The 23,627-nt window shown below is 37.6% G+C and overlaps 1 protein-coding gene and 1 pseudogene across 1 annotated transcript in view; one reads left to right on the top strand and one right to left on the bottom strand.

Annotated features, from left to right (window-relative positions):
• DCP2 (decapping mRNA 2) overlaps positions 1-23,627 on the bottom strand; it is a 64,954-nt gene that overhangs the window by 19,982 nt on the left and 21,345 nt on the right. Inside the window, exons 3-8 of the mRNA XM_037032460.1 lie at positions 21,579-21,706; positions 21,082-21,180; positions 8,043-8,195; positions 7,810-7,922; positions 7,599-7,706; positions 5,634-5,769 (exon numbers count right to left, since the gene is read on the bottom strand). Coding sequence (XP_036888355.1) covers positions 5,634-5,769; positions 7,599-7,706; positions 7,810-7,922; positions 8,043-8,195; positions 21,082-21,180; positions 21,579-21,706 — 737 coding nt within the window. The remainder of the gene's footprint in view (positions 1-5,633; positions 5,770-7,598; positions 7,707-7,809; positions 7,923-8,042; positions 8,196-21,081; positions 21,181-21,578; positions 21,707-23,627) is intronic.
• On the top strand, positions 22,845-22,962 carry LOC118977530 (uncharacterized; annotated as a pseudogene).

Raw genomic sequence — 23,627 nt, 5'->3', positions numbered from 1 at the left:
GATGAACATAAGGGACAGATCAAACAGTAATAGGGTAATAGTAGGGGACTTTAATGCCCCAGTGAAATCAATGGATAGATCATCTGACAGAAAATCAAGAAAACAGCATCCTTAAAATGACACGTTAGACCCAATGGATTTCACTGATATTTAGAACATTTCACCCAAGCAGCAGAAAATACATTCTTTCCAAGTGCCCCTAAACCATTTTTTAAGGAAAGACCACATTAGGCCACAAAACAAGTCTCAATACATTTAAGACTGAAACTGTACCAAGAATCTCTACAATCACAATGGTAAGAAACTACAAATCTATTACAAGAAAACTAAAAAACATACAAACACATGAATGTTAAAAAACATGGTACTAAACAATGGATAGATTAACAAGATAAAGAAATCAAAAGACACCTTGAGACAAAAATGAAAATACAACAATCCAAAAATCCATGGAACACAACCAAAGCAGTTCCAAGATAGAAATTCCTAGCAATACAGCCCTACCTCAAGAAGTAAGAACTGTCTAAAACAAACCATCTAACCTTATACCTAAAGGAACTAGAAAAAGAACAAAGCCCAAAGTAAACAGAGGAAAGAAAATAATACAAATCAGAGCAAAAATAAACGAGCCTTAAAAAATACAAAACATAGGCCCTTGCTGGTGTAGTTCTGTGGATTGAGCGCAGGCTGTGAACCAAAAGGTTGCTGATTCAATGCCCAGTCAGGTCACATGACTGGGTTCTGGGCCAGGTCTCCCATGGGAGCCACATGAGAGGCAACCACACATTGATGTTTCTCTCCCTCTCTTTTTCCCTCCCTTCCCTTCTCTCTAAAATTAAATAAAACCTTAAAAAAGACTTAAAAACATATAAAAATAAACCAAGAGCTGAATCTTTGAAAAAAATAAACAAAATTAATCTGTAACCAGACTCACTAAAAAAAAAAAAAAGAATACCCCCCCAAAATTAAAGAGAAATGACAACATGACACCACAGCATTATTAAAAACTACAAATTATATGCCAACATATTAGACATCCTAGAAGAAATGAATACAATCTTCCAGACTGAATCAAGAAACAGAAAATTTTAACAGACCAACAGCTACCAAAAAAACAAAACAAAACAAAAATTGAATCAGCAATAACAAAACCTCCAAAAAATAAAAGTCCTGGACCAGAAAGCTTCACAGGTGAATTTTACCAAATACTCATAGATTTAACAACTATCTTTCTCAAACTATTCCACAAAAATTGAAAAGGAGAGAAAGCTTCCAAGCTCATTTTATGAAGCCATCATTACCCTGATTGCAAACTAGACTAAGACACTACAAAAAATATATATAAGCCAATAATCCTGATGAACACAGACACTAAAATCCTCAATAATAACACACCAAATCCAGCAATACATTAAAAATATCATACACCATGATCAAGTGGGATTTATTCCTATGATGCTGGGTTAATTTAATACCCTCAAATCAATTATCACAATATACCACATAAACAAAATGAAGGACAAAAATCAGATGATATCAAAGATGCAGGAAAAGCATTTCACAAAATTCACCTCCCATTTATTATTTAAACTCTCAGCAAAGTGTGAACAGAGGAAACATACCTCAACATATTAAGAGGCCACATATGAACCACAGCTGACATCACAGTCAATGGTTAAATTAAAAGCCTTTCCCTTGAGATGAAGAAGAAGACAGGGATGTGCACTTTTGCCACACTTCTATTTATCATAGTACTGAAAGTCCTCCCCATAGTAATCAGACAAGAAAAAAAAAGTAAAAAGTATCCCAAATTGTAGAGGAAAAAGTAACACTGCCATTATTTGCATATGACATGATATAAGGAACCTTTAAGATTCCATCACAAAGCTACTAGAACTGATAAATCAACAATAAATTAAACAGGATACAAAATTAAAAATCGGAAATAGGTTGCATTTCATATACCAATAATAAATTATCAGAAAAAACTTTAATCTCATTTACAATTACACCAAAAATAAAATAAAATACTTAGAAATAAATTTAGTCAAGGTGGTAAAAAACCTGTACCTAGAAAACTGTAAGTCACAGAAGAAAGAAACTGAAGATCCAAATAAATGGAAGTATATACGGTGCTCATGAATAGGAAGAATTAACATCATTAAAATGTCCACACTACCCACAGCAATCAAATGATTCAATGCAATCCCTATGGAAATAACAGTGGACTTCTGGCCAAGGAGACATAGGTAACACACTGTGACTCCTTGCATAACCAAAATTAGGACAACAATTTAGAAACAAAATAGCAACCAGAACTGACAGAAAATTGAACTGTATGAAGTCAGACAACCAAGGAGTTAAAACAGACACATTCATCCAGATCACTAGGCGGGGCAGAGTTGGGCAGCAGAGCGAAGAGGGGTCGCAGCACAAAAAGTGGTGGCACCTGGCAAACAAGGCACCCCGAGCACGCAAGATGGCAGCAAGCAGACCCTGGGTGCCTAGGCTGTGGCTGGCATACCCCGGGCGCAAGGTGGCAACAGGCAGACCCAGCAAGGCAGAAATTGTGAAGTGAGGCACTGCACACAAGGTAGATGGCTGACCAGGCAGTCCCACATTTACATGCAGATAAACCAGGTGAAACTGGGGAGCGAAGACAGACTGTGCAACCCAGGGCCCCAGAGCAGGGAAATAAAGCCTCAAAACAAGCATTGAAAACACTTGTGGGGGTTGAGGTGCCGGGAGAGACTCCCAGACTCACAGGAGAGTTCGTTGGAGACACCCACAGGGTCCTAGAACAAACACAAGCCCACCCACCTGGGAACCAGCACCAGAAGGACCCAATTTGCTTGTGGGAGGCAACAGAGGGGACTGAAATCTAAGAGACAGCAGAGCAAGTGCCACTGTTGCCTCTCAGACCCCACCCCACATACTGTGTCACAACCCAGCAAGGTGGGTTGCCCCACCCTGGGGAACACCTAAGGCTCTGCCCTTCATACATAACAGGCGAGACAAGACAAAAAACAATGGCCCAAAGAGAAGAACAGATCAAAGCACCACAGCAAATACAACTAAGGGACAAAGAGCCAACCTATCAGATGCACAGTTCAAAGCACTGGTGATCAAGATGCTCATAGAATTGGTTGAATTTGGTTGCAAATTAGATGAAAAAATGAAGGCTATGCTACGAGAAATGAAGGAAAATGCACAGGGAACCAATAGTGATGGGAAGGAAACTGGGACTCAAATCAATGGAGTAGACCAGAAGGAAGAAACAAACAACCAAACAGAATAGAATGAAGAAACAAGAATTTTAAAAAATGAGGAGAGGCCTAGGAACCTCTGGAAAATCTTTAAATGTTCCAACATCTGAATTATAGGGGTACCAGAAAAAGAACAACAGCAGCAACAAGTGGAAAACTTATTTGAACAAATAATAAAGGAGAACTTTCCCAATCTGGCAAAGGAAATAGACTTCCAGGAAGTCTAGGAAGCTCAAGAGTCCCAAAGAAGTTGGACCCAAGAAGGAACACACCAAGGCACATCATAATTACATTACCCAAGATTAAAATGAAGGAGAGAATGCTAGAAGCTGCAAGAGATAAGGGGACAGTTACTTACAGAGAAGTTCCCATCAGATTGTCAACTGATTTCTCAAAAGAGACCTTATAGGCAAGGTCTTATAGGCAAGAAGGGGCAGGAAAGAAGTATTCCAAGTCATGAAAGGCAAGGACCTACATCTAAAATTACTCTTGTCCAGGAAAGCCATCACTTAGAATGGAAGGGCAGATAAAGTGCTTCCCAGATAAGGTCAAGTTAATAAAGGAGTTCATCATCACCAAGCCCTTATTAATTATATAAAATGTTCAAGGGACTCATCTAAGAAAAAGATAAAAAATATAATCAGTAAAATAACAACAAACTCACACTATTAACAAATGAACCTAAAAGAAAAGAAAAATAAAAGCAAAAAATAAGCAAACAACTGGAACGGGAACAGAGTCAGAGAAATGGACATCACATGGAGGGATTTCAGTGGGAAGGGGGAAGGGAGGAATGGGAAAGAAAAGGTACAGGGAAGAAGCTGCATAATTAGGCATAAAATAAATGGGGAGAGATAAAAATAGTATAGTAAACAGAGGACTCAAAGAACTTACATGTACAACTCATGGACATGAACTAAGCGGGAGAATGCTGGAGGATTGGGAGTCAGGGTGGAAGGGGGATAAAGGGGAAAAAGTTCGGAAAACTGTAATAATCAATAAAAAATACTTAAAAATTATAAAACACAAAAATATCATATAACTTAACACCAAAACAATCTGATTAAAAAAATGGGCAGAGACCCTGAATAGACATTTCTCCAAAAAAAGGCATACACATGATGATTTATCACCTCACACCTGTCAGAATGGCTATTATTAACAAACAAGTGTTGGAAAGAATATATGGACAAAAGGCAACCCTTGTGCACTGTTGGTGATACTGCAAATTAGTGCAGCAACTACTGAAAAAGTAGATGTTCCTCAAAAAATTAAAAATATTATGACTCAGCAATCCCACTTCTGGATATTTATCTGAAGAAATCAAAAACACTAATTTAAAAAGATATATGCAATGAAAAATAAAGATTGAATAAAAAATAAAAATACAATAAAAAGATAAATTCATTACAGCATTATTTATAACAGTCAAGATATGGAAGCAACCTCAGTGTCCATCAATAGGCAAAGAAGAGGTGGTACATATATATATGCAATGAAAAATAGTTCAGCCTTAGAATAAAATCTTACCATTTGTGACAACATGGATGAACCTAGAGGGTATTATAGTGAGTGAAATAAGTCAGACAGAAAAAGACAAATACCACATGATTTTGCTTTTATGTGATATATTTTAAAAAGTACACAAAAGAAAAACAAACTCAAATACAGAGAATACACCACTAGTTGCCAGATGAGACGGGTGGTGGGGTACTGAGTGAAAAAGGTAAAGGAAGAAGTACGGGGAGTGGGGGGTTGCGATGCACAGGAGGGCAAAGGGGGAAAGAATGGGACAACTATAATAAAATAACAATTTCTAAAGATCTTTAAAAGAATAGTACAGGTTTGCAGTTATAAAATAGTCACAGAGCTATAAACTACAGCATAGTGAACATGTTCAATACTACTATAATAACTACACATGGTGTTCTATGGGTACTAGATTTATCAAAATGATCACTTTGTAAGTTACATAAAATGTATAATCACTGCTGGACACCTGAAACTAATATTATGTTTTATGTCCACAATAACTGAAAAATAAAAAAAATAAAAAGAGTTGAATGGATAAATAAGTTGTTGTATAATCAATCAATCATAGACTAGAACACAATGCAGCAATGAACCTTTCACTGGTAGCATATACACCAAAGTCAGATGTTAATCCCTGTGACCATATTAGATTTATGGCAAAGCTGTAAAAGTTAAGAGTCTCAGCCCTGCTTCAAATTACAAGCCAGGAACACTGGAGTCTTTCATCAACAATTCAGAGCTCTGTAACTATTAAATTTGTAATTTCTCAATTCAGACACATTTCAAAGTCAAATGATCTAAAATTATGAAAATCTTTAAATATATCTCACTCACCTTTGCTTTTAAAAGGTCAGATGTTTCAGAATGATTATTATATGGCTTTTGCTGCAGTGGTTGCCTGTGCTTTACCCATTGGTCACCTGGAGAACCTTCAGGAAATAACTGCTGACTATGGCGGAACTTGGTTCGACTATACCAAGATTTAAAAAATAAAAATCAGATCAGAAAATTTTCACTTGCAGTTTCTAACACCATGGCTTACCTTACAGACTACAAATTTTACTTACTTATTTATTCTCTATCTCCCCCTACTGGAATGTAGGTCTGCTTTGTCTACTATCTCCAGCATGGAGAAGAATGTCTGGCATTCAGTATTTCTTCAATGAATTAATAACCTATTATTTTAACCCCAACTTTTTCTAAACTATCCATTCTACCTCCTCCCTGTAAGTGCTCATGCTTTTAAAAATGTTAAGAAAACAATTCTGCATAAATTTAGTTGAAGCAAACAAATATAAGTAGACTTTCCTTCTTAATAGGACAAGACCACTGATACTCTTACTAGGATGTTTAAAGTGTAGAACTTGATTCTACACAGGTCACTTATGGACCCCATCCATCTTGGAAGAGGATATGAAAAACTAAGCTATACTCTAAAGCAAAAAATTAAGGAGCCCAAGACAACAGATGAGCAAATCAAACATCTAGTCACAAATTCTTACACAAAAGAATTTAATTATACAAGTAGTAATAAAGAAATTCCATTCTATAGTACCACTTACATGTATAATATAATGGTCACTAATCCCAAGAACTCTATTAGATAAGATTGTTTCTGAATATTTCAGAACTTTTCCCCTTTCTCACTTAAAAATTACAATAAAATTTTAGCCTCTCTATTCTTTCTTTAGACAAATTTCTTCAGTTACTTCAACATCATCACAGACATTAGTCTATACACTAAAAACACATACTACCCTCCTAAGAAACCTGCAATTTGGTTAAAGAGGTTGGTTTATTTTTTTCCTTATCCTACTCCCGAAGACAACAACCCCTAAGACTAAAAGATATGGGTGTCATATCACATTATGGCAGAGAGATGGTCTCAAACATGAACAAATAATTTTTTAAATACTACTTCATAACTTTTCAGTAGTATCTGTATCTTTTCAAAACTGGCTGCATTCTTGCCTGCTTTTCTTTAACTGCTGCACTTATATCTAGTGGTATATAACTTGATTATCATAATCATAAATTCTGAAAGGCAGAAATAACATTTCATCCAAGCTCCTGTCCTCATAAGAGGGATATTCTCTTTGTTTCTAAAAAATATTCACTGTAGATGTAGTTTACTTCTATTATTTAATTTTTGAAGCTCTGGGATAAAAACACCTAAATTAAAGAAAATGTAAAAAGCAACTCTTAATCTAACATAGACAAAGTTCTAACAAGCTGATTACAAATATATGTGCTTTTTGAACAAAATTACTTACTCAGCCTACTCTGTACTTATGATTTAAATACTATTAAGTTCAAAACAAGAACATGTCCTTTGTGGTTCAAATCCACGTAACAGTCACTCTGTATATACTAGGGAAATAAAGCCCACATAAGTCTTCACAGTTCCTTCTGAACAAATTTTATATCGGCGTCCTTTGTTCCCCCTACACAAACAGACCTAAATATATCTTCCATTAAACCATCTTCAGAAACACGATTATCTCTACAGTAGAAAATGAGAAAAAACAAGTAACAGTATAAACACACACAAAAGATTCCTCCTTTCCTCTTCTTCTATTTATCCATAAAGAGTTGGTATCCTTCTTCCCAATTCAAAATAACCTTTTCCATCTCATTAAAAAAAAACATTAAAAAAAAGGAAAGAAAACCTTCTATCTGTGAAACCAGTAATAGTACCTATAAGACTCCAACACCTCTGCAAACTTTAGAAGCAAAATACAACTGTATTAAAAACTAAAACTATCAGAAAGTCAGAAGTCTATGAATATATTTCTTTACCTCAATTTTTCCACAGTGGGTTTAGCTGGTGTACTACCAGCTGAGGAAAATCCATTGTCACTGTCTGAGGAATCTCCAAATCTTCGAGACAGCCAGTCTCTTAATGGTCTACGGAAATATTAAGAATTCACTTTTAAAACTGGGCTGTATGAATAAGCTGAGTATCAAAATTATAAAGGTTACATTTTTATTTCAAGAAATATGAACATACCTGATAAAGGGAATAGCCATAAAAAATTTGTTAGGAGCCAAACCAAGTTTGGATTTTGGGGTCATATCATTTCTATGACAGGGCAATTTCTCTATGGAGAACCACTCAATGTTCTGAAACACAAGAAGAAAATAATTCATTTAGTTTATTATCAAGGAGTTTCTAAAAATAATATCCTATTTCATTCAACTGGTATACTGTCCAGCAACCTCAGAGTACTTTCAAGTACATACCCGGATTTCTCTTCTGGTTTTTGGGTTAAATTTTGTATCTTTTGGAATTCCTGGAATGATGTACAAACGAGCAAGCTGGTCATTAATTCGAAGTTCAATGTAATCATCCTTACAAATATAATCTTTGATATCAAAACCAGTTTCTTCAAAGACCTGGAAATAATACATTTGAATGATTTTTAATTTCTGCTGTCTGACCTCCAGTTCATTAACATTTATTTATTTCGAAGGCAAAAATTCAGAAATATCCAGACAATGAAAGGCATGAAAACAATAGGCAGGAAATCAGAATTCTAGCTTTGCCTCGATGGAACTGTTCGACTATGGAAAAGCCTATTCACATATCTGAGCCCCAGTATCTTCATTTATTTAATGAAGGAAGATATGTCACACTGTGATTTACAATGAAAAATGAATTATTTATTCGGTCTTCTTCCCCCTTTCTAGTATATATTTCCTAAAACCTTCAGAATTTCCTAAATGATAAAAAGCATCACAGCCCTCTTGTTATGTTAATGAAGTTCTTTTTTACACAGGGAAGGGTGGAGGCTGGTTATCAGGAGAACCAACCAAGTCAGCAGAGGGTCAGAACCCTCCAGGAACGGGAGAAAGGCTGAGGCTGAGCTCATTTGCCAATGGCCATGATATAATCGACTATGCCTAAGTCATGAAGCCTCCACAAAAACTGAAAATAATGTAGTTCAACAGCTTCCAGGTTACTGAACACGTGACGATTTGGGGACAGTGCTGCTCAAGGAGAAAGCATGGAAGCTCCACATTCAGTGGCTAAAAACTACTGTGGATCTTTCATGCTAGAGTTTCTCCCTTTTCCTCTACTTTTGGAATCTTCTAATCAATCAGTGGGGAGACATTAAAGCACATGCACAGACCAGAATCTCTTAAAAGGTACAGGTGTGGAGGAGCTCTTTCTACCCATCTTCTATGTCTCCTCTCTCTTTAACTCATCAGTTCAGGTACATCCTCCTACCTTCCTCAATAAGGGAACCATCAACACTTCTCTCAGGCATGTATAGTCTGTGACTTCCAATTTAAGTTCCTCCATGCCACCGAACTCATTTCCATCACAATTTCTGTATATACCTAAGTATGCTAAACTTTTGGTTTCCTATAGGAAATGTGGAAAATAATGGGTATTTATTGAGAACAGGAAGAAAATGCTCTTCTAAGGTGCAAGAAATCCTCTATATCTTGATTGGGATGGTGGTTTCAAAGGTATATAGATACAAAAGTGATAATCTCTTAAGATTAGTGTACTTTAGGTTTTTATCCAACAAAAAAAGTTTTAAAAATAATCTGTATACAGGGTGGAACAAGAGTAGGTTTACAGTTGTTCATATGGAAAATAATAATAAATAAGAATAAACTGTTTTATGTACTCACAACTGTAAACCTACTAGTGCCACACCAAATACCATTCTTAAAACTTTTTTATAGTTGTCTTTAATTCCCTTCTTTGAAAAATACCTCATAACCAGAAATAAGTATACATATCTAGTCACAGTCTTTTTTCTTTTTTAAAAATATTTTATTGATTATACCATTACAGTTGTTCTACTTCCCCCTTCATTCCCCTCCACCCCCACACTCCCTCACCCACCATTCTCCCCCCCTTAGTTTATAACCACATGTCTCAAGTTCTTTAGATTCTATATTTCCCCCACTATTCTCGCCCTCCCCCCTATCTATTTTCTACCTAACATCTATGCTATTTTCTGTGCCTTCTCCCCCCTTCTCCTCCTCCCACCCCCCTGTTTCTAACCCTCCATGTGTTCTTCATTTCTATGGTTCCACTCCTGATCTAGCTGTCCTCTTGGTTTGCTTTTGTTTTAGGTGTGGTTGTTAATAACTGTGTGTTTGCTCTCCATTCACTGTTAATATTTTTCATCATCTTTTTCTTATATAAGTCCCTTTAGCATTTCATATAATAAGGGCTTGGTGATGATGAACTCCTTGAACTTGACCTTATCTGAGAAGCACTTTATCTGTCCTTCCATTCTAAATGAAAGTTTTGCTGGATAAAGCAATCTTGGCTGTAGGTCTTTGGATTTCATGACTTGGAATACTTCTTTCCAGCCCCTTCTTGCCTGTAAGGTCTCTTTTGAGAAATCCGCTGACAGTCTGATGGGTACTCCTTTGTAGGTGACTGTCCCCTTATCCCTTGCTGCTTCTAGGATTCTCTCCTTCATTTTAGTCTTGGCTAATGTAATTATGATGTGCCTTGGTGTGTTCCTTCTTGGGTCCAACTTCTTTGGCACTCTCTGAGCTTCCTGGATTTCCTGGAAGTCTATTTCCTTTGCCAGACTGGGGAAGTTCTCCTTTATTATTTGTTCAAATAAGTTTTCCACTCGTGGCTGTTTCTTTCCCCCTTCTGGTACCCCTATAATCCGGACGTTGGAACGTTTAAAGATGTCCTGGAGGTTCCTAAGCCTCTCCTCATTTTTCTGAATTCTCATTTCTTCATTCCTTTCTGGTGGGATGTTTTGTTCTTCCTTCTGGTCCATTCCATTGATTTGAGTCCCAGTTTCCTTTCCATCACTATTGGTTTCCTGGACATCTCCCTTCATTTCAATTAGTTTAGCCTTCATATGTTCCTCTAATCTGTGGCTGTAATCTACGAATTCTGTGAGCATCCTGATAAATAGTGTCTTAAATTGGGCTTCTGAGAGGCTGGCAATCTGTTGGTTGCTTAGAGTTATTGGCTCTGGGACTTTGAGTTCCTCTTGCACCATCTTTTGGGCTGTTCGTGCCATCCCCGTTGAATGGTTCGTAGCTGTTGGACTTCCGTATAATTCCGTTTTCTGGTCTTTGGGTGTGTCCTAGTTCTCCAAAACTTTTGTTGTAGTCAAACTTGGTTGTGGGAGAAGGCACAGTGTTTCCACCTATGCCTCCATCTTGGCGGAAGTCCACAAAGTCTTTATAATTATAAACAATGTTAAAAGTAAACTGAATAATCTAAAATTTTTATGAGCAGAGTCTGTAGCCTTTATGTTACCTTTGTGTTGCAAATTATATACTGCATGAGCCTGAATTAGATACTGACTCAGGGCGGAGGGGGGTGACTGTTGAAAAGAACTACAACAGGGCACTTAGTAAATCTAAATATGACCCTTCCATTAGGTAACAGCACCTATCAATGTTACATTCCTGAATTTTATAATTAGAGTTGGTAACTACATAAGGTAACTCCCTAGTCTTAAAATGTCCATGCACACTTTGGGTCAAGATAGAGGTATAGGTAGACATACTTCACTTCCTTTCACAACCACAAAAGAATTACAACTAAATATCACAAAAAGTAACACTAAGAACTATGGGAAAAGAGAGCTGTGTGGAAGTCCAAAAACCAAGGATTTAAAGAAGCCACATTCACCCAGAGGGGTAGAAGGCACAGAGTTGCAGAGATGGACTAAGAGACAACGACTCGAGGTGTGGCGAGGAGAGGCGGCAGCAGAACAGGCCCAGGCGGTCCCACATTCAAGTGTGGTAGATAAAAATCAGGAGATACCTTGGGAGCAAGCAATCCCAGCCCCAGGCCAGGCCACACAGCCCAGGGTTACAGCACCAGGAAGATAAATCCCCATAACCTCTGGCTGTAATAACAGTGGGGTTTGGAGCAGCAGAAGGAACTGCCAGATTTTTAGGAAACTCCCCTTAAATGGCCTTAAAACATACACAAACCCACCGGCTCTGGGATTCAGCAACAGGGGAAAAGCTAGAAGGGCACAAGTAGCACACAGGGAGTGAGTGGAGTGAATGGAAACAGGGCGAATGTCAGGCAAACCTTCAGAAACCAGGCAACAGCACAGTCCCCTCTCCAAGACCTCCCCCCATACAGACCCACAAAGCAGTGAAGCAGGTGCCCCACCCTGGCGATTACCTAAAGCTCCGCTGCACATAATTTACAGAAGCCTTTTCTACAATAGGCCCCACTACTAACATGGGGAGTCAAAACAGCTCTACCTAATACACAGAAACCACCACGGCGAGACTGCCCAATTAAGGAGACAAATATGGCACAAATGAACGAACAAAACAAAACCTCAGAGAAAGAACTAAACAAAAGAAATATAGCCAACCTATCAGATGCAGAGTTCAAAGCACTGGGGTGATCAGGATGCTCAGAGAAATCACTGGAATATGGCAACAATATAAACAAAGAAATGAAGGTTACACTAAGTGAAATAAAGAAAAATCTATAGGGAACCAACACTGAAGGGAAGAAAGCCAGGATTCAATACAATGATTTGGAATATAAGGAAGAAAAACACATTCAACCAGGACAGAATGAAGAAACAAGAATTCAAAAAAATGAGGATAGACTTCCGGCCAAGATGGAGGTGTAGGTAGACACACAACACACAACCAAAAGGAGGACAACAACAATTTAAAAACAAAAAACAACCAGAACTGACAAAAAACAAATTGTATGGAAGTCTGACAACCAAGGAGTTAAAGAAGACACATTCATCCAGGCCAGTAGGAGGGGAGGAGACAGGAACCCGGGCAGAGAGGAGTTGCAGCCAGGCGGTGTCTAGAGAACTGGGGCAGGCAAGGTGTTGGCTAGTGGAGCCAGTGAAATGGCAGATTTTGAAGTGGGGCACACAAGGCTTGCAATTGGTAGACCCGGCAAGGCAGTAGCTGCTGGAGCAGGCAGTCCCACATTTGCATGCATATAAACCTGGAGGAACAAGTGGGGAGCAAGACAGACTGCCCACCCCAAGGCTCCAGCACAGGAAAATAAAGCCTCAAAACCTCTTGATTGAAAACACCTGTGGGGGTTGAGGCAGAGGCAGGAGAAACTCCCAGCCTCACAGGAGAGTTTGTTGGAGAGACCCACAGGGTCCTAGAACTTACACGAATCCACCCACCCGGAAATTAGCACAAGGGCCCAATGTGCTTGTGGGTAATGGGGGAAGTGACTGAAGTCTGGCACAGAATGGAGCAAGTGCCATTGCTCCCTCTAGGTCCCTTCCCCCACGTACAGCATCACAAAGCAGCAGTAACCTGTTACCCTGCCCTGGTGAATACCTAACGCTCCACCCCTTATACTCACATGCGTGTCAAGACAAAACAAAATGGCCCAAATGAAAGAGCAGATCAAAGCTCCAGAAAGAACACAACTAAGCGACAAAGAGATAGCCAACCTATCAGATGCACACTTCGAAACACTGGTAATCAGGATGCTCACAGAATTGGTTGAATTTGGTTGCAAATTAGATGAAAAAAATGAAGGCTATGCTAAGTGGAATAAAGGAAAATGTACAGGGAACCAATAGTAATGGGAAGGAAACTAGGACTCAAATCAACGGTGTGGACCAGAAGAAAGAAACAACCAAACAGAAAAGAATGAAGAAACAAGAATTCAAAACAATGATAAGAGGCTTAGGAACCTCCAGGACATCTTTAAATGTTCCAACATTCGAATCACAGGGGTACCAGAAGGAGAAGAAGAAGAAAACACTGAAAACTTATTTGAACAAATAATGAAGAAAAACTTCCCCAATCTGGCAAAAGAAATAGACTTCCAGGAAGTCCAGGAAGCTCAGAGAGTTCCAAAGAAGGTGGACCCAAGGAGGAACACACCAAAGCACATCATAATTACATTACCCAAGATTAAAATGAAGGAGAGAATTCTAGAAGCAGCAAGAGATAAGAAGACAGTCACCTACAAAGGAGTTTCCATCAGACTGTCAGCTGACTTCTCAAAAGAGACCTTACACGCTAGAAGAGGCTAGAAAGAAGTATTCCAAGTCATGAAAGGCAAGAACCTACATCCAAGATTGCTCTATCCAGCAAAGCTTTCATTTAGAATGGAAGGACAGATAAAGAGCTTCTCAGATAAGGTCAAGTTAATAAAGGATCATCATCACCAAGCCCTTATTACGGGAAATGTTAAAGGGATTTATCTAAGAAAAAGAAGGTAAAAAATATGAACACTAAAATGGCAGCAAAGTCACAATCATTAACAACCACACCTAAAACAAAAACAAAAGCAAACTAAACAAACAATAAGAACAGGACCAGAAACACAGAAATGGAGATCACATGGAGGGCTAACAACAGGGGGTGAGGAGAGGTGCAGAGAATAAGTAGCATAGTGGGTAGAAAATAGACAGAAGGTAAGAATAGCATAGGAAATACCAAAAATCTTACATGACCCATGGACATGAACTAAAGGGGGGAATATGGGTGGCAAGAGGTGTGTAAGGCAGAAGAGAGTAATGGGGGGAAAATGGGACAACTGTAATAGCATAACCAATATTTTTTCAAATTAAATAAAACAAAAAACAGCCCTGGCTGGTGTAGCTCAGTGGATTGAGCGTGGGCCTGTGAACCAGACAATTGTGGTTCGATTCCCAGTCAGGGCACATTCCTGGGTTGCAGGCCAGTTCCCGGCAGGGGCCAGTTCCCAGCAGGAGATGCACAAGAAGCAACCATACATTGATGTTTCTCTTCCTCTCTCCTTCCCTTCCCCTCTAAAGATAAATAAAATATTTTTAAAAAAGAAATTGTACCTCTATAGGAAAAATAAATATTAAAAAAATGAGGATAGCATGAGAAGACTCTATGACACCTCCAAAACGTCCCAACAACATCTGAACCACAGGGATGCCAGAAGAAGAGGAACAACAAGAAATTTAAAACTTATTTGAAAGAATAATGAAAGAAACAGTCCCTAATTTGGTGAAGGAAATAGACATACAAGTCTGGGAAGAACGGAGTCCCAAATAAGTTGGACCCAAAGAGGGCCACACCAAGACACATCATAATTAAAATACCCAAGGTTAAAAATAAAGAGAAAATATTAAAAGCAAGAGCAGCAAGAGAAAAGCAGAGGTACCTACAAAGACGTTCCCATGAGACTATCAGCTGATTTCTCAAAAAAAAAAAAAAAAATTTGCAGGCAAGAAGGAGCTGGAAAAAAGTATTCAAAGTCATGAAAGGCCAAGAGCCTACAACCTAGATTACTGTATCCACCAAAGCTATCATTTAGAATGGAAGGGCAGATAAAGTGCTTCCCAGACAAGGTAAAGCTAAAGGAGTTCATCATCACCAAATCATTATTACATTAAATGGTAAAAGGACTTATTTAAGAAGATTGAAAACCATGAACATTAAGAAGGTAGCAAATTCACAACTATCCTCAACTGAATAAAAAGAAAGAAAGAAACTAAGCAAACAACACAGAACAGGAACAGATTCGTAGGTATGGAGGATCATTTGGAGGGTTACTAGCTGGCAGGGGAATGGGAGAAAATGAGAGAAAAGATGCAGAGATTAAAAAATTTAATTAGTACAAAATAGACAGGGGGATGTTAAGAACAGTATAGGAAGAAGCCAAATGGAGAAGCCAAAGAACTTATATGCATGACCCAACGGTATGAACTAAGGGGGTGGGGGTTTGCTTGCTGAAGAGAAAGGAGGTACTGGGTGGAAGGGGGACAAAGGGGAAAAATTGGGACAACTATAGTAACATATTCAGTAGAATATACTTTGAAGAAGCAGTAAGGGATTAAGACACATTATGTTTACACTTTACTCAAAAATTATTTACCAATAATAATAAAACCCCCTCTAAGACCTCCACTTTATTATTTAATAAATATTAAAGCTATCCTCTATTGTTACAAATTTAATATTAAAATACTATAATTTGTATTATAATAAAATAGTAGCACACACATAACAAAGCAAACATGGCAAAATATGAATGAGTGGGTGAATCTATTCTTTGCATTATTCTTACTATTTTCTTTCTCCAGTCTTCCAATTATCTCACCACCAATACATTTTTTTTTAGGAATCACATGTAATTAGTATTTAGTTCTTTTAAAATACAACAACACATAGTGTGAGTGTAACAACTGACAGGTACTATCCTAGTTAAGGACTTCAAAAATGAATGAAGCAAGCACTACTCTTTAAGGAGGCAGGCTAAAAAATAATTGTAGCCCTGGCTGGTGTGGCTCAGTGGATTTGAGTGTCAGCCTGTGAAGCAAACGGTCAGCAGTTCGATTCTCAGTCAGGGCACATGCCTCGGTTGCAGGCCAGGTCCCCAGTTAGAGGGGCATGTGAGAGACAACCACACACTGATGTTTCTCTCCCTCTCTTTCTCTCTTCCCTCTCTCTAAAAAGAAATAAATAAAATCTTTAAAAAATAAAACAATTGTAATATAATAAACGTGCCAAGAGGTAGTTATACGCTGTGGGAGCACAGAATCAGGGAGCCTAACTATGCCCTGGGTACAGGTGAGGTGGGAACTGGTGTGCTAACCTTTGGAAGGGACAGCACTCCTATTCTGCTGGATCCACTTGGGCTAGGACTTAAAGATGAACAGGAGTGTGCCAGAGATAAAAAGAAAAAAGCACTCCATTTAGACAGCTGGGAATGGCTATAGTTGAAAATCGTATGGGAAGAAGTGATACAGTATGATGCAAAATGAAAATGTCATCAATGATAACACAGGCAGCTTCAAAACCTGTGCAGTCAAAACTGGAACAAATATAAGAGACATAAATTCTCAATTCTAGAATTGATAAAGACTGATTAGCCTCTAAAATTAGGTATTCACTCTCATGAAATATTTACCATGAAAAATGTTTTAGTAACTCACATGTACAAAAACCAATGACAAAAATTTTAATAGCACACCTTCTGTGAATCAAATCCATTCCTATATTGTAATACATAGTTAATGTGCCTAGCATATGGAATAGCATTAACTTCTCCAATAGTATCAGATAAAAATCCCTTAAATTTAAAAATGTGCTACCCAAAGAGCACCCAAAGGATGAAATCCTCTCCATATATTTCCTTTAAGACTACAGGAAGAGGCAGATTATGCCAACCAATAGTTCCTTTGTACAAATTCTATGAAGATAAAATCACACAAACACAGGTTCATTACAATAAAATATAATTTTGTCAAATAATAAGCAACAATATGAAATTTTGAAACCACAAGTGAACTGCCAAGTATCACTTGTCTATTCTCAAGAACAGCTAATATGTTTCACTACAACTGACAGCAAAAATACACCGAGGTCATCCTAACATATCCTTTCAACAGTATCCAGGAAACATTTTTCATTTTGTCCTAAATCTACTCCCCTGAATAAAAGTGACCAGAGACAACCCAATTAACAAAGGTAAACCAAAAAGGTCAAAGAGAAGACTGTAAATTACTAATTAAGATGGACCTTAGCTTTCTATTGACAATCATTCAAACCTTCTCTCTGAGAAGGTTGCCTGCCCCTGCTTCTTTCAGCTCAGCCTACAAAGAGAGCTCTTATGGGATGTGTCAAATCTGCTATAGTATAACAAAACACCTCTGGATGGTCATCTACAGTGAAATAATAACATTGATATAATTATAATAAGCCAAAATAAAAATCTACAACAACCAAATTAAAATATTACCAACTAAATATAAATATAATATCCACGGTAGAATGACATAACCTAAAAGCAAGAGAAAAAGTGCTTAAGACATCAGCCTTAGTCTAACAAATGCTGCTCACAATTAGGACAAAACCTTTCCTTGTATGTTAGTAATGTAAAAGTTAAAAGGCACAATGTGATATTAACATAAACTCCCATAAAGCACGAAATAACAATCTAATTTTCAACTAAGACTTAACACTGGTGGTTCCTCTCCTCAAACAGTGCTGCTTCTACTATACTGTAGCACCATCAAGCAGCAGAATGTCATACTGCAACTCAAGAACTAGTTGAATACTTTCATCACTCAAAAACTGGCAACTGCTATGGACTGAACTGTGTCCCTCCAAAATTCCTATGTTGAAGTCCCAACTCCCCATGTAACCGTGTTTGGAGATTTGGCCTGTGAGGAGTGGATAAAGGTTAGAAGAGGTCATAAGGGTGGGATTAATAGGGCTAACGCTCTTACAAGAAAAGGAAGAGAAACGAGTGTGCTCACTCTCTGCACTCACACAGGGAGCCAGGAGACACCATGCGAGCACAGTGAAAAGGCTGCCACCTGTAAGCCAGAGTGAGAGCTCTCACCAGGAATCCAACCAGCAGGCACCTTGCTCTTTGACTTCCCAGCCTCCATAATATGAGAAATAAACTTCTGTTCTTTTAAGTCACCCAGTCTGTGGTATTTTGTAATGGTAACCTGAATAGACTAATACAGCAAGCAATACTCTACCTTAATACCAAAACTCTTCCCTTTGTGACAAAGATATTAGTCTTTAAATTAGTCTTTATCTTTGTGACAAAGATATTTAGTCTTTAAATATCAAGACTAAAAGTCCAAAGAACTGCCTTTAAAAATTCTAATCCAAAATTTATATAAAGTAAGGCCAAGCTTTTTTTTTGACAAGGTCCTTTATTAAGCTAAAAGAAGATGTTACTTTGTTCAGAAAAGTCAGAAGTTAGGATCAATTCTTAGTATCAAAGGGAAAAAAATTTCCCTGAACTAAAAGAACTATGGTTCCTAAGAGCAAGGTAAAAAAACTTTTTTCAAAAATTTCATGCTGATCCAAATCAGAAACGTAAATTTTATTAGAACACAGATACCCTTAGAAATCACAAATTCCTTCCACCTTCATCTGAGTCTGTTAGAAATGCTCACCTTTCTAACAAATATTCCTTGACTGCCTAAATTGTAGTAGTGAAGAACACTGACCCCAGAGCCCAACTCCAAGGTTTTACATACCCGTTCTGTTGCTTACTGTGTGATCTTGTACATGGTCATGAACTGCTCTGTTTCAGCTCTTTACCTATAAAATGGAAATAGTCTGCCATAATGGTTGGATCCCTCCCCACAAGACTCTCTTTAGATCTTATCATCCACAATCCATTCTTCAACTGCCCAAGTCCTAAGAATAAACTTTATTTGTTACAAATTTTGGTAATTTATAGTCATTACTGAAATTAACACCACATGCACAGGACAACCTTTTCTGTGGTTAACTGCCTCCCTCTCTTAAGCCAAATGTCCCACTTCTGCATCACCCTGACTCAGAGACAGAGTTCTAGATAGACGCTGATAGACCCCTGGGTGCCGGGTACTTCAGTTTTGCAAGTGTAGGTATTTAGTTTCCTCCAAGCTCCCCAAAGAAGATCCAATTACAGAGACAACTGATCTCACCCCAATTAGCCTAAATTTGTTATTTCAGTTAATACAATGTGTTTTTTCTTAACCTAGACAACTCTCTCAGCCACAGGATAAGTCTAACTCCATGTACACAACTACAGATCAATTCCTGTAAGTAAGATGCTATCTCTGGTTCCTATTTTGTCCCTTTAGAAGATAACTACAAAGTTTAAGGACATAAAAGGGAAGACTTTACAACTGTTCCATTTCATCTCCTGCCATCATGAGAAGGCAGGATTCTTAGGAAAAGACAATATGCTAGGAAGAGAAGGGCAGGAAAAGAGGAAGACCAAACATGAGATGGACTGACTTTGTAGAGAAGCCATATGCCTGAGTCTACAGGAGCTTAAGCAGGGCTGTTGAGGACAGGACATTGTGGACATCACTCATTCAAAGGGTCACCAGGAGTCACAGTCAACTGTAAAAGCACATAACACACACACATATCTACAGAAGCAAAAGGGAAAGCTCTTAAAGAATGTGGCAATTCCTCACCTGCTCCCTTAACAGCTTTCAATTTTAAGGGTGTGCATAAACTTCCACTGACTTGTATATAATGGCTTCGTCTACAAGCTGTTGCAAATACTTGCTTAAGTAAGCTGTTCCATATGGAACAATTTAAAATGCAGCATTTTTAATTGTCACATTCTACTCCAAAGTAAATAACCACTAACAATTTTTATATGATAATCAATAGTGGTTTATAAAAAATTTAACTATTATCTCTCACTTAATAATTATACCCAAACTTAAACCAAGACGTGAATGTTGCTGCAGGAAAATACTGATTCAAAAATAATAATAATAATGATAAATGATAAGGAACTGATAACAAAACAAAGTCCATGATCTATCACTGTACTATATAATCAGTATTATATAATCAATGCCAAACAAATGATGAAGACAATTAACTGCCATTATAGTTCAGAGATTACTGTGGCATAGGCCTCACTGGTTTAGATTAAAAAATAGAGTTTTAAGTAGAAATAAACTTTATAAATTATCCACTCTAAACCTCATCTCACAAAATAAGAAACTCAGGCCCTGTGTACAGAGCTAGTTGGTGACAGTCCTTCAAAAAAAAAAAGGATAAACTGAGCTGGGTCTAGAAAGGGACCTAGATAGGATTTGAAAAGTTAGAAAGAAGACAGAACTTTCCAGGTAGCGAAATAACACAAGCAAAAGTTTAAAGGCTGAGACAAACCAGTCAAATTCAAGAGACAAGGAATAAATCCCTTTGACCACAAATAAAGATAAACATAGGAAGACTAAGTTTTGTGTTGAGGTAACTGGAGAAGTTTCAATCCTTAAAGAATTAAACTTCATCCTATTGGTAGTGGGTAGCTAGAGTGGTTTTGAGCAACAAATGTCAATTTCTTAGAAAAGCTCAAATTGTGCCTTGTATGGAAGCCAAGACTATAAACATAAAACAAGGGTTGCAATAACCAAAATGTTTCACCAACTGCAAATCTAATTCTAAAGGAAAAGTGGAGAAGATATCTTCCTCTCTCCCCTAGACAAAAGAGACAATACAATGAAAAGTAAAAAATGAAAGAAAATAAAACAAGTAAGGGAAGAATAAATGAGAAACAGATGTGAACAAAAGAAGTAACAGTTATGCCCTGGTCAGTGTGGCTCAGTTGGTTGAAGCATCATCCTGTAAATGGAAAGGTAGCGGGTTTGATTTCCAGCCAGGGCACATTCCTAGGTGGCAGGTTCAGTCCCCAGTCACGGCATATTTTGACAGGCAACCAATCGCTGTTTTGATTGATGTTTCTCTCTCACTCGGATGTTTCTCACCCTCCCAACCTCTCTATCTAAAGTCAATTAAGCATGAGCTCGGGTGAGCATTTAAAAAAAAAAAATTACCAGCAGCAAGAGTTATAACTCACCTCTCTAGCAGCACAATCATGAGGAGCTTCTTCTTTATTTACTTTTCCTTTTGGAAATCCCCACCCTGATTTTGCTAGGTACCCCTGAACCAGTAGTACCTACAAAACAAGCAGAGATCAAAATAAAACTTGCCTTGCTTTCCCATGCTCCTTTCTAAAAGTCAAAGGTGTTTTTTCTCCTTATTTCAGGTAACTATTATCACCAATAATTTAATACAGTACTTGGTTGAATTATCTTCCATGAGTCTGAATATACTACTAATGTAAAGAAAGGCATTCTGACCATTTTAAAGTATTAATTCAAAAATGAAGGGGCACTTCTTTTCAAAAAGCCATACTGTAACAAGTATAAATTAAGACACAGAATGCAGACAAAACTTGCAAAATTTGGCCTTTTAGCACTAAAAATCTAGTATATTTTAAAACTTCAATTTAGAACATTTATAGAAATAACACATCTGGTCATCATTTTACTAAAAACATTTTATTACACTCACATTTTCAAGTGTCTCATCAAGAATAATTGCACCATATGTTGGTACTCCCATTTTATACTCCTTCCATTCATCCAAAACTTTTTCCACATCTTCACCTTGAGGCAGCAAAAATGGGCAATGACTGAAGAGTATACATAGTGTTAAGGAAATTACTTGCTCCCTTAATACCGCTTGAGAGCACTTATCTACAGAAAGAGACCTATTTAAATCAACTGTGTATTTCCTATGAAATCACTCAAATTTTCATTCCACTTGAATTTAATCCTTTTGCTTTTGTTTTTTCATATTTGTTTTCTCTTGAACACATCACTGCTAAATCCTGCATTTAGTCTAGACGCTAATTAAGTAAGCTTTGGATACTCATAGTCCTGTATCCCTAAGTTAACACAAAAAAATGCAGTACCACGTGAACACCTCAAATACATCTCATTAAGTGGGTCAAATTCATCGTATCAGGAGCTGACAGATGCTAAAATAAATAGCAAGAAACAAACACAGAACACATATTGATTAGAGCTAGAAACTGTCTTAACAAGTTAAAGTGGTTAGCTGTGGAAAGGAGAACTAGGAATGAAGTATACCACTCTACATTGTATCTTTACCATGTATATGTATTGCTTTTACAATTAAAAACCATTTTAAGATGAAGATTTACTAAAGATTATAAAGAAAAATAAATCTGAGCCCTGGCTGGTGTAGCTCAGTGGATTGAGCATAGGCCTGTGAACCACACGATCCCGGTTCGCTTCCCAGTCAGGGCACATGCCAGGGTTGCAGGTCAGTTCCCAGCAGGGGACTCATGAGAGGCAACCATACATTGATATTTCTCTCCTTCTCTCCTTCCCTTCCCCTCTAAAGATAAATAAAATCTTTAAAAAATAATAAAAAATAAAAATAAATAAAAATACATAAATCTGGGCATTAGTGGAAATATAGCCCATTTCAAAAGAAACTGGTCATGTTCCCTCCCAAAAACCAGGCAGAGTAAAAAATAAATAAATAAATAAATAAAGCAAATAAAGCTTAAACCTGCATGTACAGTAGAGTGTAGGGCAAAAGTAGGTTTACAGTTGTGAGTACACAAAACACAAGGTTTATTCTTGTGTTATTATTTATTATTGTAATTATTTTCCATACCAACGACTGTAAATCCACTTTTGCCCCACCCCACATATGCTCAGGCTTCCAATATTCCATGCTATCAAATGCCTCATCACTGTAACACTGTTACTATGAAAAATGAGGGGAAAATTATTGGGTTGGCCAATCGTTTCTTGGCCTTTTGGCTAAGGTCAAGTGTAGTATCTGTTCTTATCAGTTTAAAATTATTGGGTTGGCCAAAAAAGTTGTGTTTTTTTTTAGGATGACTCTAGTAGCACTTACTTGTCTTTAACTTCATTCGAAACTGTTAGATTTGTATTGTGACAGCTGTCATATCAGCAAGCATTTAAAAAAACTTTATCGAAATTGGTGAATTTCAGTGTACCCATTTTAATCCTGAAGACAGAAGAAAATACGCAACATTTTCGGCATATTATGCTTTAGTATTTCAAGAAAGGTAAAAATGCAACTAAAAGGCAAAAAAAAAAAGATTTGTGCATTGTATGGAGGAAGTGCTGTAACTGACTAGGTGTGTCAGAAGTACTTTGTAAAGTTCTGTACTGGAGATTTCTCACTGGACAATGCTCCATGGTTGGTTAGACCAGTTAAAGTTGATATCAATCAAATTGAGACATTAACTGAGAACAATCAACATTATACCATGTGGGAGATAGGTGACATAAAATAGCCACATCAATAAAGTTATTGGTAAAAATGAAAAATGTATCTTTCATTATATGGAAAAAATTAAAAATGGACTTTTTAGCCCTGGCTGGTGTAGCTCAGTGGATTGAGCGCGGGCCTGCAAACCAGAGAATCGCGGTTCGATTCCCAGCCAGGGCACATGCCTGGGTTGCAGGCGGGTTCCCTGCAGGCCAACTCCCAGCAGGGGACACATGAAAGGCAACCATACATTGATATTTCTCTCCCTCTCCTTCCTCTCTGAAG

Source organism: Sturnira hondurensis, unplaced genomic scaffold (genome assembly GCF_014824575.4).
Source record: "Sturnira hondurensis isolate 20B ecotype Veracruz unplaced genomic scaffold, ASM1482457v3 Scaffold0021354, whole genome shotgun sequence".
Lineage (NCBI taxonomy): Eukaryota > Metazoa > Chordata > Mammalia > Chiroptera > Phyllostomidae > Sturnira > Sturnira hondurensis.
Note: the sequence above shows the minus strand (reverse complement) of the source record. Positions and strands in the feature narration are given on the sequence as shown.